At 43.2% G+C, this 18194-nt stretch overlaps 1 protein-coding gene across 1 annotated transcript in view; it reads right to left on the reverse strand.

The window, feature by feature from the left end:
- LOC126236087 (glutamate-gated chloride channel-like) overlaps window positions 1-18194 on the reverse strand; it is a 169876-nt gene that overhangs the window by 99326 nt on the left and 52356 nt on the right. The window contains exon 6 of the mRNA XM_049945155.1: window positions 7881-7963. Coding sequence (XP_049801112.1) covers window positions 7881-7963 — 83 coding nt within the window. The remainder of the gene's footprint in view (window positions 1-7880; window positions 7964-18194) is intronic.

Raw genomic sequence — 18194 nt, forward strand, 5'->3', positions numbered from 1 at the left:
TTCCACCCGTCAAAGCCAGTTCCGGTCCGTACTGCACTACTGCTACTGTCTAACTACAATTACGAAATCATGTTTCGGCCTACAGCCCAGCATGGCAATGCTGATGCTTTGTCTCGTCTGCCTATCGGTCCTGACGAAGTGTTCGATTCTTCTCAATTGCCCTGCATGTTTATTGATTCGCAAGATAAGGAATTAGCTGATGGTTTTGCAGTGGATTTTCGTCGCATTGCTTCGTCGACAGCTGCCGACGCTTCTTTGCAGATACTTTTGCAGTATATTCGTACTCAATGGCCTCAATCTGCTTCGCAGATTCGCGATCCAATTGTTCGACGTTACTTTGCGCATCGCCACAACTTGTCTGTACACCACGGTATTATCTTGTTACGTACTGACAATGATCAGTCTCGTGTGGTTGTACCTGGTTCGTTGCAGTCGGAAATCCTCCGATTACTGCACGCTGGTCATTGGGGTATCGTGCGGACAAAGCAATTAGCGCGTCGTCACTGAACTTCGGTCGGCATTGATAAACAAATTGAGAATTTCCTTGCTAACTGTCGATCTTGCATGGAGCATCAATCTGCTCCCTGCCAGCGCTTCTTTGCGTGGCAGCCTTCTACTGCGCCTTGGCAGCGCGTTCATATTGATTTTGCAGGTCCATTCTGGGACACCCGCTGATTGCTAGTTATTGATGCGTACAGCAATTTCCCTTTTGTTGTCCCTATGTCTTCTACTACGTCTGCTAGTAGTATTCGGGCTTTGACGTCTATTTTTTTTATTGAGGGTCTTCCTGAAGTAATTGTCTCCGACAACAGTCCCTAATTCGTGTCCTGAGAGTTTGGATCGTTCTGTGCTGCTAATGGCATTCGCCATCTGACCTCAGCCCCGTTCCGCCCCCAGTCGAACGGCGAGGCTGAACGCTTTGTGCGTACGTTTAAGTCACAGATGAGCAAGTTGCGCGCCACGCACTCTCGCGAACGCGCGCTCTGGACGTTCCTTGCTTCCTATCAGCCGCGCGGCACCCGTTCCCCAGCGGAGTTCCTACACGGCCGCGTCAATCAGTCGCTCCTGCAGCTATTGCACCCGCCGCCGCTCGCTCCCGCTGCTTCGCCTCCTTCTGGCTTGGCGCTGCACGGTTTGGTGTTGTATCGCATTTTCTCTGGCACGCAGCGCTGGGAGCAGAGGCGCATTCTTCGCCAGCTTGGCCCCGCCTTGTCTCATTTCTGCTCCCCACTGTCAAGCGACACCGGAACCAGATTCGTTTGTGCCGCCCTCGGTTTCCTGCCGCTGGTTGTTTCCCGACAGAATTGTAGGCTTCGCGGCTTCCGCCGCCTCAGCCCACGACGCCACCGATGGCGCCTCCGCATCTCGCGCCTCCGCCGTGGGCGCTCCTGCCGTCGTCGCCGCTGCCGGTCCGGTCACCTGCATCGGACGGGCGCCTCTTGCCGCCGCCGCCGTGTTCCTCCGCAGTGCCGGAACCGACGGACGCTGAGGCTGCCGTCACGCCGCCGCCGTCGCCCTGGAGGTCGTTGCTCCGCCTCCTCATCCGAGGATACTCAGTAGCGGTGCGCAGCCTGGGCAGGTTTTCCACGGGGCGTTTTCCTCATCCCCTCGCGAGCAATTCGGGGTCGCGGGTGGACAGCGCGCCCCGGCAGTTCCGCTGTCTGCGCCGCCCTTGGGTCCCTCCACCCGCCGTCGGAAACCATACTCAATGACGGTCCTTCATTCCAGTGGGGAGGGATGTGGTATCGATAGCTGCGATGCCACGGCTTAGGTTGGCACTATGACAGACACCGCCGACAGCGCCCTCTAGCCGGCGCTGGAGAGTTCTACGAGTATCGCTACAGATTCTCCCCGTTTCATCGAGAGCAGACGGCCAGGACACTTTACACTTCATTCCAAGTTATCTATTCATTTTTCTAGAGTAAAGGTGATTTAAATTCATATTGCAGCACCGACGTGTATTACCTTTTCCTGCTCCTACCCACGCGCTACATTCCAGGCGGGATACAAAAAGTATCGTGCCCAAAAAATACACTAGAGTGCAAAACGTGAACGGACGAAAGTAACTTTCGCATAATCAAATGCTGCCAAGTTACATAACTTGATGAAACTTGAACCACACATAGAAAAAACTGCTGCATTATAATAGAGAATGTAAGTGAAGAAATAAACTATGAGAAGAAAGGAAGTGACACTTTGATTCAAAAACAATAATTACAATGAAGCCCATTGCGATTCATGATGATCCCCTGGACATTACAGAAAACGGGACGTGGTTCTGGATAGGGTGAGTGATCACCAGTGGTCGGAATACATGTTGTGCAACGTGTTTTCTCTTTGGCCACAAAGTTAGTTAGGAGTTCCTGTGGTAGAGCGTTTCATTCCTCCAATAGCGCAGTTAACTCTGGCCAGTCGTTGGTGCGCATGGACTTGTTGCAACGGCTCCCCAACGCATCCCACTCGTGCTCGATGGGGTTTAAGTCGGGCGGGATCGACAGACCAGCCCATTCATCGCATATCCTCTCTTACCAAGAGGTCCTCCACCTGCGCTGCTCGATGCGATCGCGAATTATCGTCCATAAAAATGAAATCAGACCAGAATGGATGCACATGGGAAGGGAGCACAGGCTCACCATAATGTTAATGGTAAGTGTACCGTGTTCAAAGACTTGGAGATACGTCTGCCCATGCAACATTATGCATCCCCATATCACAGCACCTAGTCGGACAAAACGGTCTTATTCGAGAATGCGTGATGTGCTTTCATACGACGAGAGGTGGGAACGTGTAATGGAAGCAGGGACATAGTGGAACATGATAGTTTTTGTGATGCAGATGGTACGTTGGCATAATGTTGCATGGTCGTGCCGATCTTGGAATATACTTCTAGCTATATTCCACTTCTTTCTTTATTCTCTATATTGTGCGATTAAAATAGTTATCGGTTCCTATTACCCTCCCAAGCACACAGTGTAACGAAATTTTGGATTCATCATTTGCCTCTTCCAACATAAAGTTAACGGCATTACGTATAATCATTTGTGTCTGATTACGCAGAACTTTCCTTGGATCTGTGGTGCACGAAGACTGCAGAGGCGTGCTATGTAGTAAAGAGACAGCACTGATATCACTCAAAGTGCTTAGGTTTGGAAGTATCAGTCAGCTGAGGTGGCCGCCCCTTCGGAACAAAGGGGTGGGCTCGTCCAGCGCTCAGGACGAGACTACGATTCTTCACTGTATTTTGTGCGAACTCTAAATGTCTGAATTTTGGTGGAGAATTTTCTTCGGACTAAACCATATTTACTTATAGGACTGGATGTCCAGCAGCTATTTGTTTACAGCTAGTACAAAATAGATATGTTTCAAAGTTTTACTGACCTTCAGAGTAGTCACCAAAATTGTGTATAACCTGTTGCCAGCGATGCGGAAGTTGCAGGATACTCTTAGCAGTGCGAGTTGTGTTGACAGTTCGAGCGGCGCGGTCTATTGCCCGGCGAATTTGTGGTAGTTCTGAAGCGAACGCCGTGAAGTGAAGTGTTTCCTCCACTTTAGAAATCGAGTTGAACTCACGAGGGCTTAATTCAGAGGAGAGCAGTAGGTTGTATAGCACTTAGCAGCCCCATCAGTCAAACAAATCAGTAACAGCTTGCACTGTATGTGCTTGAGATTGTCCTGCAAAATGGTCAGGTTCTGCAGAAAGTGTCATTACTTCTGCCTCTAAGCTGGTTGTAGGTTGTGTTCCAAAACTGAACAGCATAGAGACAGAAGTGATGACACTTTCTGCAGGACCTGACCATCATTTTGCAGGTCTATGCTAAAACACGTACAGTGCAAGCTGTTACTGATTTGTTTGACTGATGGGGCTGCTAAGTGCTATACCACCTACTGCACTCGCCAGACTTAAGCCCTCGTAAGCTCAACTTACACTTCACGGCATTTGCTTCAGAACTGCTACAAATTCGTCGGGCAATAAAACGCGCCGCTCGAACTGTCAACATAACTGGCACTGCTAAGATTATCCTACGACTTCCACATCGCTGGCAACAGGTTATACTCAATTCTGGTGACTACTCTGAAGGTCAGTAAAACTTTGAAACACGTATCTATTTTGTATGAGCTGTAAATAAATACAGGGTGGCGCACGAAAAGTGTTACCATTTTGTTTTTGAATATAAACTTTATTGTCAATACAATCTGAAAGGAACATATACTACAATGAAGAGCCGTCCATGGAGATCTGTTCTAACTCAGCACATGCTCAATATGTCCACCATTTCGTTTCCTAACTTCCATCAAACGAATACTGAAGTTAGTGATTACCCTACGGCACGTGTCTTCCGTAATTTCACTGCAAGCTTGAAGAATAAGTCTTCTGAGCTCCGTTAAATCACGTGGACGTTTCGGGAAATTTTTTTCCTTTAGGTACTCCCAAAGAAAAGTCACATGGATTGAGGTCTGCACGACTGAGGGGCCAATTTTGTCCGTTATTGAAGCGACCTCGAAACCTGAGTGAAATGATCCGCATGTCGAAATGCTCGTGTAAAAACTCCAACACAGTGTTTGCAGTATGTGGCCTTGCTCCATCTTGCATGAAGCACTGCGTGTTGAGGGGCAAGGCAGTAGCAAGAAGCTGTGGAATGAAGCTATTGCCAAACATGCTCAAATAACGATCGCTGTTCAGTTTCTTCAAAGAAGAAGGGTCCAATAAGTCCGTGACTGGAAATTACTGCCCACGCTGTAATCCTCGGAGCGTAATGTTGTCGTTCATGAAGCACTTGTGGGTTTTCACTGGCCCAAAAGCGCACAGTTTGTTTAACCATATCGTATAAATGAAAATGCGCCTCGTCTGAAAACCAAACGTTGTTGAGTTTCTTCCCTATCCTCTGCCCACTGAACAAACAGTCTCTGCTGCTTGTGTTCTTCAGTGAGCTTCTGTGCACAGGTCATCTTGTATGGGTACATATGGAGGTCACTTTTAAGAATGCGTTGAACTGAGCGTCTGGATTTTCCCAGTTGCACTGCTGCCTTTCTACACGATTTCCCGGGACTTCTCTGTACAGTAACTCGTACCGCTTCAATATTCTCCGGAGAACAAACAGGCTTAGCCCGAGGTCATTTCGCTTCCAATGCTGTTCCTTCCTGTACAAATTTATCGTACAACCTTTGGATGATCTTCTTGCAAGGGACCCATTGTGTGTTAAACTGTTGTCGAAAACGCCTCTGAGTCACAAGGCTTTTCATTTCATGAAAAAGTAACACATTGCCGATCGTTGCTGTGTCGTCAGTCTTGCATTGTCAGCCATTGCTGCTTACTAGTCTCCTAGCGGCAGTATCGTGAATTACATGTCATTTGTTTTTCCAAGCTCTGCTGGTACTGCTGTAGAGATCCCAGCGGGATATCTAATGTGCATCGTAAACTGTGAAAGAAACAATTGGTAACACATTTCGCGCGCCAGCCTGTAGTTGCCACTATTAAAGTTCTAACTCCCGTGTAGCATGTACTTATGCATGCAAAGAATAATTGTCTGATCCATTATTCTAAATGACACAACTTATCTGGCAGTGTTGAGACCTGTGGGATGAGAGACATCAACTGGCCCAGAGATGGACCTCCTCATGGTCCAGCATAAGACTGGCGGAAATCAATTATCTCCAAGCAGACAGTCTTTTTGTGTACGCAGCGAACACCACTCGTCAGTCACTATGTTTATCGCAGTTTAGAACCTGTCAGGATCATCCTGAGATCGTGGACCTCAGTTCAGTTAAAAGCTGTTTGTCATTACCGTAAATTCCACTGAGGCCATTGATGGCCTTTGTTCCATGTTCTACTTTCTACTGTGTTTTAGTTTTGGTTTTTGATTTCAACACTGGACCAAAAATTGTTATATTCATTTAACTGCAGTCCTAGAAAGCAGCTAAATTGGCTTAGACTTTTGTGAAAACTGAGTAAAACTGTTGTTTATTACTAAACTGTATTGATCAGTTGTTAAGAGCATGCTGCAACATACCATTCTGTATTTTGATAGGCATTATCTTTAAAGAAACCATAGTTTGCATAGATTTTATAACAAGAAACCTCACTTGTCATGTTATGGCTCCTAATGTCAGCAGTGTTAGATGTCGTTCTGAGGTAGGGATAAAAGCATTCTATTCGGACTATGAAGCATTGGCCAGGCAATAAGAGGAAGGTTTCCCTCGGACAATTCCACCCCATTTATCTTCAGTTATTGTTTGTCTAGTTGTCTGGTGGACGAGATGGGGGCATATACTGTGTTTTCATCTCTAGGACATGGCAGTATCCAGTGTTGATGGTTGAAGGAGCCTATCAAACTGACTATTCGAAAGGACATTGGACTTGTAGAAGAAACTAATTGTTACTCAAGGTTGTCCAGAAATGGTTTCAGGGGGGAAAATTCTTAGTGTCTTTGTTTTATTTAACGAGAGAAAAGAGGATGGATACACCAGAATGATTACCAACAAATAATTCGACTGATGAATGAAAAATACAATTTGGGCAATCAGATGCAAGGAGACAACATGCAGAGAAAATTTTTGCAATGCAACAAGAGATCTTCCTGATTCGTCATTTCAGTGTCAGCATTTCAATATCTCCTGGGGGATAGGTCAGTACTTTAGTTCTGAGTGCAACTACTATCATCTGGACTCATTGCTGATAAGACGCCTGCCCTTCAAGGACATCATGTTTACGCCAGTGACAGTTAAACTTTATTTTCACTATTGCAATTTCGGCCTTAGGCCATTATCAAGCGCAGATGTTTTGGCTTTAGGCCAATCTGCTTTATACACGCTGGCACATTTATATGTCGTTGTCATGTGCTGTTACGAAAAGTTAATTACCTGCCCTTCAGTTCGGCTGTCACGTGCAACAACTGTAAATGCTGTCGATCCATGTGTGCTGTGCTGCAAGTCACCAAACATCTCAGCCGTCGTTTACTATCTGGCAGTGACGTTCAAAAATGTGCTGGTTGTCTCAGTGTTACCAAAATCCTAGAATAGTGGCAAAAAAACTAAGAGACAATGAGCATACTTTTTCCTTTTGAACTGTAATATGCGAAGTAAAATGTTAATTTTGTAACAATAATTTCTGCAAAGGCTATCTGCAGTCAATCTAGTTGTGGTTTAAAAGAGATATTTAGTTGACATAAAACGTTTGTAATGCACTGGGTTTAAATTAATGTGCATGGGCACCTAATCTTTACAGTTGTTGTCCGTTGCTTATATTACACTTAACTGCATATATTTTATATTATGTATAAGTAACGATAATTAATGACCGATGTGAGATTTAATGAAGGTCGTTATCACATAAATTAACTTCTGCTTTGGGGCCTAGTTAACGGCTAAACTATGTAAAATTGTGCCCAACATGAGACTTTAGTTGTTAAAGCTACCACTAAAATGTTTGTTTAGCCACGCTACTGAAGCAACTACTTAGCTCTGGACTTAAACCGCTAGCTAAAAACGACAAAACATTACCAGTCTTTAAAAATTTTGTTCAGCCTTCTGGTTTGTATGACACGTAAATCATACTATTGGGCTCAATCATAATAATGGGCCTGTTCCTGATACTTGCTACTTATTTTAAAAACAGCGTTACCCTAAATGCATGTGGTTTCACAAGCACTAAATTTTTCGCAGTAATATTAAAAGTGTTTCAGTGTGCTGTAGATGTTACCATATGTGGAAAGCGAGATGAAGCGTGGAATCAACCTTAATGGACAAATATGCTTTTGAAGAAAGTCGTTGTGATTATTTAATGTTCCTTCAATAATTGTAAGAAATATGAAGTAACATAAAAGCTCCAAAAAAGTGGTCTACAAAAATAAAATCCTACGACATGTAATATATGCCAGACTTACAGGATCCCATCATTAGGGAGCACACTTGGACGTCATGTGGGTACCTCCTCAGATCCATTGGGCAGGACAGCGTCATTGAGATTCTGCAAGAAATATAACATGCAATCAGTTTCGTGTAAAATATGTATGACAAACTGGTGGTGCCTAAAATGATGGCAGTTACGACACTACTGTGTGAAAATGGTTTGTTTCGAAAACTGAAAAAAAGACTTATGACACAGCATTATTGATTTGTCTTAACTGTTAATGTTGGAAATTCTTAGAGAATTACTTGAAAGTGATACAGTTACTATTGTACATACAATTCTGAACTGGTGCTCTGGTGCATGCACAACATTTAAACACATTGGGACCCCTCCCCCGTCCCTCATTTAAAAATCTGCAGTTTATATGCCGCACCATAAATCTCAACGGTAACTGCCTTCAAGCTCCTGTAAAGAGGAACATAGTGATATCTGTAACATCTCCTCTGCGTTGTAGAGGCCTGTTCAATAGCACAAATACAGTATAGTTATACTATAAAATATTTCAAGGCATATAGCGGAGTATACAATGTCTATACTTCAAAGTACTTGGTTGACTGAAGCTATTGTTGCAGGTTCACGTGTTGATTTCGGAGGTTTGGAGGCATTTTCAATTAGAGATGTTATAGCATAAGACATTTGGGGTAACAGTTAACAGGATTATTTCAGAAGAGCCGATGCGGAACAATATCGGGTGACAAGCCGCCTTACATTAATACAAGAAGCAGTGCCGTAAATAAGGTTTTGACGCCCCCCCCCCTCCCTCCTGTAAATGTTTTGGGCCTTTGTTTAGTAACAAACCTTCAAAGAATAAATATGAAAAAAAATTAGAATTTCATGCACCATAATTCCGCTTAAAAGTGAAATAAACTGATCTATTGGTGCGCTCCTTGTAGAAAAACGCCTTCAGTTTTGTGAAGTGAGGCTAGATGCTAAGGAACACACATTTTTCCAATTCTTCTACGTGTGGCACTCAAAAAATTTTTAGACAACGTCATGCAAGTGAAGAGAACTATATTTTTTCTGTTTCAGTGAACGGCTACTACTGCTAAATCACCCAACCTACACTAGAATATTCAGTTTCTACGAAACGTTTTGATTAGTTTACATTTAGAAAATGATCTTTCTTTCATAGCAGAAATGACTTTCATAATCATATACAATGGTACAGCTGAAGATCTGTGCATACATCACGTAGACCACCTGCGAGAAATGTGTTTTCAACAGACAAACATTTTTCGATATCTGTAATTGACAAAAAGTTTCCTCTTTCCTAATTCTTTCGACATATGAGTTTTTATGCGAATGAGTTCATGTGAAAGATTTGACGTAAAATAAGATGCGTATTTTTAGCCAGTTTTTCTGCTCTTTTCGATTTCTAGCTTAAAATGATGAAAAGGATATAAGAAAGAAAAATAATCCTTAACATTCTGAAGGCTGGTGAAATGTTTGTGTAATATTGTTGATATAATTTTGAAAAGCATTAGGACTGTGGCCTTAGAAGACTTTAGCATATCCATAACACTAAGATCCGCAGAAAGGTCGTCCAAACATTTCTTTACTTTAAATGGATACGCTTTTACGTCTACTTTGGATCCAAGCTTCAAGCTTTCGAAAGTACTTTAGCTCCTACAACAATCTCAAAATTGCTTATTACGGTGACTAAATTGTTTCTTACAGCTTGAAGTAGTGGAGACGGAATCTCTACATCACCATTACGAGCCGCGCGGGATTAGCCGAGCGGTCTTCGGCCGCTGCAGTCATGGACTGTGCGGCTGGTCCAAGCGGATGTTCGAGTCCTCCCCCGGGCATCGGTGTGTGGGTTTGTCCTTCGGATAATTTAGGTTAAGTAGTGTGTAAGCTTAGGGACTGATGACTTTAGCAGTTAAGTCCCATAGGATTTCACACGCACTCACCATTACGGGACTGCAGTCGTTTGGAAACTAGCTTCATATTTTCCAAAATCTGACTTTTAATTATGAGACGTAGGACAAAATCAAGTTTCCATATTTTTACTAAATTACAAGCTTCTTTCCTCTTTGATTTTTTCTTATGCTTTAAAATCCCATCTGACAGACACTCAAAAATTAGTATGGAATTCTGTTTGATTGAGAACAACAAAATCTGGAAGAGCAATTGGCTGGGAACAGTTTCTTCAGAGTCGCTGTAAAACTTGTCAGTTGCAACAGATTCGTTTGTTTCGGGGAACGATCGAAGCACTAAAGAAAATATAAATGCATTGTACTTTCTCATAAGACTGTTGCAGCTCCGCCACAATCTTCACGAAGTCATTTAGTACCATATTACAGTTTCGTGTTGAACAACATGTAAATTCAGCATTTGGGACCTGTTCTTTGATACTTGACTGCAAAACTGAGTACTTGGCACTGACGCATGAAGCACCACCATATCCTTGACCTCAGCACCTATCCAGTCGCATTTTCTCTAAATCAGGTATGATTTCTTTTTCAGTATTCTCAGCATCTTGGTCCCATACCTCACGGAATCTTAAAAACGATTACTTTACTTGAAACTCCTTTCTATCAGGTTTCCTTATATCTAAGTACAAATATCTTACAAAAACACTAAGTTGGTCCTTTCCCAACATCGGGGGTTTAGATCTTCAGTAAGTGAATAAAATAGATGATGTTCATTTTCGCTAAAGATCCGTTCCAACATAGAATCATTTAACAGTTGTGCCACATCGTTTTGAATTTGTGGGCTCACAATTTGATTTCAAATTTGTATTTCATTTGATAGACGTGTCCTGAGAACAGGATCATACCTGAAGAGGAGGTCTATTAAATTAAGATGTTGCTACTCTGATCCCCTATTTCATATTCACGATGGCTGCAGAAAGGAATTTTACATAGTTAATGTCCTTGTTACATCTATTATTATAGAAATTATAGCTTTCAATTGATCACGCCCTTCATCGAGAACTATATTAATGGTTTCGCTATGTTTCCACATTCTGTAAGTAATACATGCCTTTAAATGACGCTACGGTCGCAGGTTCGAATCCTGCCTCGGGCATGGATGTGTGTGATGTCCTTAGGTTAGTTAGGTTTAACTAGTTCTAAGTTCTAGGGGACTAATGACCTCAGCAGTTGAGTCCCATAGTGCTCAGAGCCATTTGAACCATTTGAACCTTTAAATGACCTTGCCGTTCATTATTTATGCATCATGTCATGTGTGTTTCCATCTCCGAATAAACAGCAGGCTACACAGTGTACCACACGGTGATAGTGAAACGGAGTCTATTCCTGGTGGCCCGTTTTCAAATTGAACAGCACCAGAATTTATGCTCAATTTATTTTCACCGCTGGTATCGTGTCCTCAATGAACTTCCGACAGCCAGAATGTTCCCCCTTTTTCGTTATGCAGCGGTAATAAGTACAACTTTACAATTTTTAAATCGTCAGACTTTTCTCCAATTTAACTTCTATTAGTAATTTTAATACATGTCTGTTCTTGGCATGTAGCTGGTCAGTTGAAGGTTGTATCTGTCTCCATTGTTTTTTAGCATCGTCGTCTCGACGGGCTTTTAATTTTCTCTTTTGAGCACTATTAAATACGACCTGTTTCTAGACATTGTGGTTTTAACTTAATGCAAACGTTTAAGAACGGACCGTATTGGAAAAACCAGCGGTAAGTTTTCATTAATCCAAGCAGAGAGAAAGAAAATAAACTGCATTACACAGATAACTAATATACGTAAGTGTAATTTCCGGATCATTTGCGCTGAAACACTACGTCTGCTATACACAAGCAAATAAAAGCTAAGTGATTGTTGGTAGGAGAGTCTCTTGTCAACACTAGGCGAAAGTAATACATAATGGAGAAGGAGCGCATTCCAGAGCGGTAGCTGGAGAACCGGCCACTGCGTGTGTGGAAAAATGATACTGGTAGTGCTGGCCCTACAAACTGTAGCATTCTTATTGAAATTAAACCAAAACGGGTACGAAATGCGTGCTGGCACACTTCCGTTTGCTTCTCCTCAACCCTAGATTACTGAACTACCGTAAAATTTACGATTTCAGTAGTTTTATAACGGAACATTTGTACTTAATTTGGCGTGTAGCACCACTGGATATCAAAAAATTGTAAGTAACTAATGCAAACTTATAGATTATGACTTGCTTTGAATAAATTTGTAGTAGTGCAGTTTACGATGATTTAGTAGGAATATAACAATATAACATTCCTCTCCCCCCCCCCCCTCCCCATCCCTCCTTAGTTTTATACGATTAATGAGTTTTCATGACCAAACTGAATATACGAATATGTTTTTAAATTCACTGTGGGGCCGTTGTTTACGCCACTCAAAGAGTGAAAGCAATATGAATGTATTTTTATTTGCTGTGTGGTCGGCAGTGATAACTGCAAAGTAACTTTGTCAGATGATGTAATGTTGTATCATAGACATCATAGACAGATTTAATTTAAAAAAGACATTGATCTTGTCAAACGCCGAGTGCACCGTTGGATGGTTAAAACAGAGTGACCCTGAATTCGCATCGCAGTATCATAGAAACCTTTATTTGTAAGTACAATCACGCACTGACATAAGAATGAAAATCCGAAATAAACTGAATAATGGGAAATTGTGGGTTGTGTGGCACTAATTAACATCTGATACATTACTTGTATTGTAGGGCTCTTACATTACAGAAACTGCTATAGTAAGCAATGAAGGCTGTTGCAATATTTTTGGTGATAAATTGCTCCATTTCTTAGTTAAGAATAATTTTTGACGTCACAGATGCTTATGCCACATTTAAAATTACTGGAACGCTTTTCAATAATGAAACCGATATGTAAAGGGAAATCGCCAAAGAGCTGTAACAGATTTTGTGGCAGGTTTTGTTCAGTAATAGAATAGCAGAAAATGAAAAATGAACGCAGTGAGACATTGGTCTCACAGGACCAGAATTGTATTCACGTAGTAGAGACTAGCGACCCACTCCGAAATCGCACATGGGGGGGGGGGGGGGGGGGCTAAGGGCTAACGTTAAGTGTCTTCAGCCGGATGACCTGTCTGGCGTAGCGGTAAATTTGCTTACGGCCTGCTTACGGCATAAAATTCTTAGAACATTGTTAGGTAACTGAAAATCGTTAGTTCCATACAACTGAAGTGACGTAAGCAGCGCACGCCACGAGACTTATTAGGAGGCATGAATGTTATGTTTCATATGTACCCGTATTTTGCGTTTGGAGTGACATCTCGAGGCAAAGATGGAAGTATATCGCGATTTAATTAATGTTTTAATTAATATGTTTACAACCAATGTACACATTCTGTGCGAATACCGTGTGTGGGTGTGTCACTGAATTTGTGGCATGTAATGTAACTGAGTCTGGTTGAGTGAATCTAGTCCGAAAGCCACGAATAAAAGAAAATGAAACAGAAACAAACATGGCTTATCTAGATGTGTTCAAATGGCTCTAAGCACTATGGGACTTAACATCTGACGTCATCAGTCCCCTAGACTTAGAAAACCTACCTAACCTAAGGACATCATACACATCCATGCCTGAGGCAGGATTCGAACCTGCGACCGTAGCAGCAACGCGGCTCCGGACTGAAGCACCTGAACCACTCGGCCACAGCAGCCGGCCTAGAAGTGTAGCCCGTGACAGTTGTTCAGGAGCATTGCCCTAATTCTTTGTCGGAGAGTCTTTGTGGCCGACTTATTCGCCCTGTCATGCAAAGAATCGTCTTTGCAACTATGTTTAACGGAAGCAGAAAGCTGGAAGTGTTCAACAGCTTTTCGAAAACTTTTACTTTTCGTATAAAAAATTAAAAACAGCAGAATTTGGATTCACAAGTTTTTTTCGCCATGCGGTAGTTCTCAAATGACTGCGTACTATACGAATGACTTCTAAGTCAAGGAACACTGCCTGTTGTTCGAGGACTGTGCAGTGAATTCCAAGTGCAAACTGAAAGCCGTGCTTCCAAAACTCACTTTTTAAGACAATGACCAAAATGAATTTTTTACAGAATATAATATCTGACGTATCTTTCTTATTCAGAAAACAGTTGTCTCAGAACCCATTTACTTCCATAGTTAGAAGCTACGAAATGCCCTCCGTTATTCCAAAACTCGCTCTACGCCACAAAACCTTCCAAGCGACTATACGTCCATAGGAATCCAAGGGGCTTTTATGCAGTTGACACTAACGTATGATGAAATAGATGGTAAGAAATTTCAAGGTGAAGCTTACTTTTAGATATACATATTGTGGGAACTGTAGTAGAGATGCAGAAAAAAAGGTCAGAAATCCTTCAGCGCCATGGGTACAGCCGAAGAAGTGAAAATGAATCATGCCAGTAAAGAAAATAGACATGTCAAAGCTGATGAAGTTCATTGAAAGACCTGATGATGCCTTGGAATTCTATGAAACTATGTTGAAGAGGAATGTGATGGTAAATGTATCTTTTGTGGAAACAGAATGAGACACTGGACTATCAATATATTAACTAGGAAATATGGAAAACTGTGGCAAGTTGCTATGGGACCAAACTGCTGAGGTCATCGGTCCCTAGGCTTGCACACTACGTAATCTAACATAGACTAACTTACGCTAAGGACGACACACACCCATGCCATGGGGAGGACTCGGACCTCCGACGGGGTGGGGGGGGGGGGGCGCTGCTACCCCACGCGGCTCTATATTAATTAATTTAACTACTTAAAATATTTACAAGTTTCTCTTAATGTAATTACTGCAGTCTATACATCAGTAATTGAAAAGAAGTTGTATGTAATATACTTTCTTTATTGTGTTTCCTTGACAAGTGGATGATAAGAAAAAAAATCTGCACATCAATATGTTATGCATAAAGTAAGTTTTTAAATAACTTGATATTTTCATAGTCTTTTCTAGATATATTTTTATACAGATTCTTCTTTTGATTTATGGATGTATCAATTGCTGTTTAGAAATTAATGCATTATCTTTTAAAGTTTGCAAAATGTTCATTGATATACAAATCTCTAAACAATCTTTCGCATTTCCTGAAAAATTACAATTTGAAAAATTGCTAGTGTGAAGGAAGCACAAATTGACAGTCTGCAATTATTTATTTTCGAAGTGCGTCTTTGGAAGTATTTCGAAATTTTCGGTAGTCATCCGCTATGAGTTCCTGAATGCGATTCCATCCTCTATTTTTAAGGTGTCAAGAATATCGTGCCCATGTCTGTTTCCTTCTCTAAGAAGCTCTCGGAATTCGCCAGTTTTTACGAGCAGTTGCTTTTCACCTGGAGCACTTTACATTAACAACACTGCGCATGAAATGTAGCTTTATTTCAAAGTGCCATAGCGAATAATGTGTGATTACGGTAAGTCGCGTCCACGCTGACCACGCCCCGCCAGACACATCCTCCAGTTGTCGGTACATCAAACGAAGGAGAGCGTTCATGCGCATACACAAGGGGGGGAGGGGGTGTCACTGACTTTGATCTAAGTTTTGGAAGGACCTTCTATATTGAAAATAAAGTGACACGTGTTTCGGCTTTTTGCTAGACACTCCCTAGTTTTTTGAAAACCGGAGCAAACCTCTACATCGAAAGAACGTCTAAAAACAAACATTTTTATTAATGTAGTGGAGGACCCAAATTTAATAATATTCGAGCTATTAGCGTTTTTTGTTTTCATGCTGTAGCTTGGTAACACATTATTCTAACGTCTAGCAGTGCGAGATTGTAGGTAGAGCGGTCAAGACATAAAGCTACCGAACAGCTGTTCTGTGTTCGATCCCTAGTCTTCGCTTTTTTTCATTCGATATTTTTGTCGGTGTACCTGATAATATTCTGAAAATCAGAATACTTTCCTTTTCCGTTTCTTGAAATAAAATAAAGGGAGGTGTGATTAATAACCAAATAAGTATACATAACGTACTGACACATATTTTCATTGTGATATGTGACGCACTACGATTGGACTTTTGTAGATGACTATGCTCAACCGACCTGCGCCGTGAAAGTGATACCACCGAAATGTACCTCTCTCTGTCAAACGTGTGATTACTTTTTCCGACAGGTAGAGAACTTCGTCGCACGATTTCAAAACCATACGATATCAAAGCAAAGCGACATACAGTATAGGTCGGATGCTATTAAGATTCATGCGTTGGTCCTTAACCAGTTGTTCCTGCCTGTCTTTCATGACATTCTTTTACATACACTCCTGGAAATGGAAAAAAGAACACATTGACATCGGTGTGTCAGACCCACCATACTTGCTCCGGACACTGCGAGAGGGCTGTACAAGCAATGATCACACGCACGGCACAGCGGACACACCAGCATTTGTGCACCGCCGCCGTCAGTGTCAGCCAGTTTGCCGTGGCATACGGAGCTCCATCGCAGTCTTTAACACTGGTAGCATGCCGCGACAGCGTGGACGTGAACTGTATGTGCAGTTGACGGACTTTGAGCGAGGGCGTATAGTGGGCATGCGGGAGGCCGGGTGGACGTACCGCCGAATTGCTCAACACGTGGGGCGTGAGGTCTCCACAGTACATCGATGTTGTCGCCAGTGGTCGGCGGAAGGTGCACGTGCCCGTCGACCTGGGACCGGACCGCAGCGACGCACGGATGCACGCCAAGACCGTAGGATCCTACGCAGTGCCGTAGGGGACCGCACCGCCACTTCCCAGCAAATTAGGGACACTGTTGCTCCTGGGGTATCGGCGAGGACCATTCGCAACCGTCTCCATGAAGCTGGGCTACGGTCTCGCACACCGTTAGGCCGTCTTCCGCTCACGCCCCAACATCGTGCAGCCCGCCTCCAGTGGTGTCGCGACAGGCGTGAATGGAGGGACGAATGGAGACGTGTCGTCTTCAGCGATGAGAGTCGCTTCTGCCTTGGTGCCAATGATGGTCGTATGCGTGTTTGGCGCCGTGCAGGTGAGCGCCACAATCAGGACTGCATACGACCGAGGCACACAGGGCCAACACCCGGCATCATGGTGTGGGGAGCGATCTCTTACACTGGCCGTACACCACTGGTGATCGTCGAGGGGACACTGAATAGTGCACGGTACATCCAAACCGTCATCGAACCCATCGTTCTACCATTCCTAGACCGGCAAGGGAACTTGCTGTTCCAACAGGACAATGCACGTCTGCATGTATCCCGTGCCACCCAACGTGCTCTAGAAGGTGTAAGTCAACTACCCTGGCCAGCAAGATCTCCGGATCTGTCCCCCATTGAGCATGTTTGGGACTGGATGAAGCGTCGTCTCACGCGGTCTGCACGTCCAGCACGAACGCTGGTCCAACTGAGGCGCCAGGTGGAAATGGCATGGCAAGCCGTTCCATAGGACTACATCCAGCATCTCTACGATCGTCTCCATGGGAGAATAGCAGCCTGCATTGCTGCGAAAGGTGGATATACACTGTACTAGTGCCGACATTGTGCATGCTCTGTTGCCTGTGTCTATGTTCAAAATGGTTCAAATGGCTCTGAGCACTATGGGACTCAACTGCTGAGGTCATAAGTCCCCTAGAACTTAGAACTACTTAAACCTAACTAACCTAAGGACAACACACACATCCATGACCGAGGCAGGATTCGAACCTGCGACCGTAGCGGTCGCGCGGTTCCAGACTGTAGCGCCAGAACCGCTCGGCCACCAGCGGCCGGCCTGTGTCTATGTGCCTGTGGTTCTGTCAGTGTGATCATGTGATGTATCTGACCCCAGGAAAGTGTCAATAAAGGTTCCCCTTCCTGGGACAATGAATTCACGGTGTTCTTATTTCAATTTCCAGGAGTGTATTTGGTAGGACTTGCAAACTGATATCTGATAGATACGTTTTTGGCTACGTGAATATACCAGAAAAATGTCACTGCGGCGATATTTCGTTCGTCTGTTGAGCGTGGTGAGAGAAATATTTATGTTTTGCCTGTTTCGACGATAAGTTTCTCCCCCACTAATTGAGAGACGAACAGTCAGGATTACAGAATAATATTGGGTCCACTTTTCTGTCACGTGTTCTTATACTATGCCACAGGGGCAGTGCAATGCCACGACATCTGCTGGTGGTTGTTTGAAGGGTAGGTCGAACACATGTACAGTATGGAGTCCCAGTCCAGCAAGATCAACCTTGAAATTGCAAACATTACCATGTGCATACAGAAGCGGAATCCTTGCTTCATGTCTGACGTAACATCGTCAATAAGTTTTAGATAGACTATATTACTTATGATCGAAAAGTGAATGGAACAACGTCAGAAGGTGGTATCTTGACCTCTCCCTTTAAAAGCGCTTGACATTGAGAGC

Source organism: Schistocerca nitens, chromosome 1 (assembly GCF_023898315.1).
Source record: "Schistocerca nitens isolate TAMUIC-IGC-003100 chromosome 1, iqSchNite1.1, whole genome shotgun sequence".
NCBI classification, from domain to species: Eukaryota; Metazoa; Arthropoda; class Insecta; order Orthoptera; family Acrididae; genus Schistocerca; species Schistocerca nitens.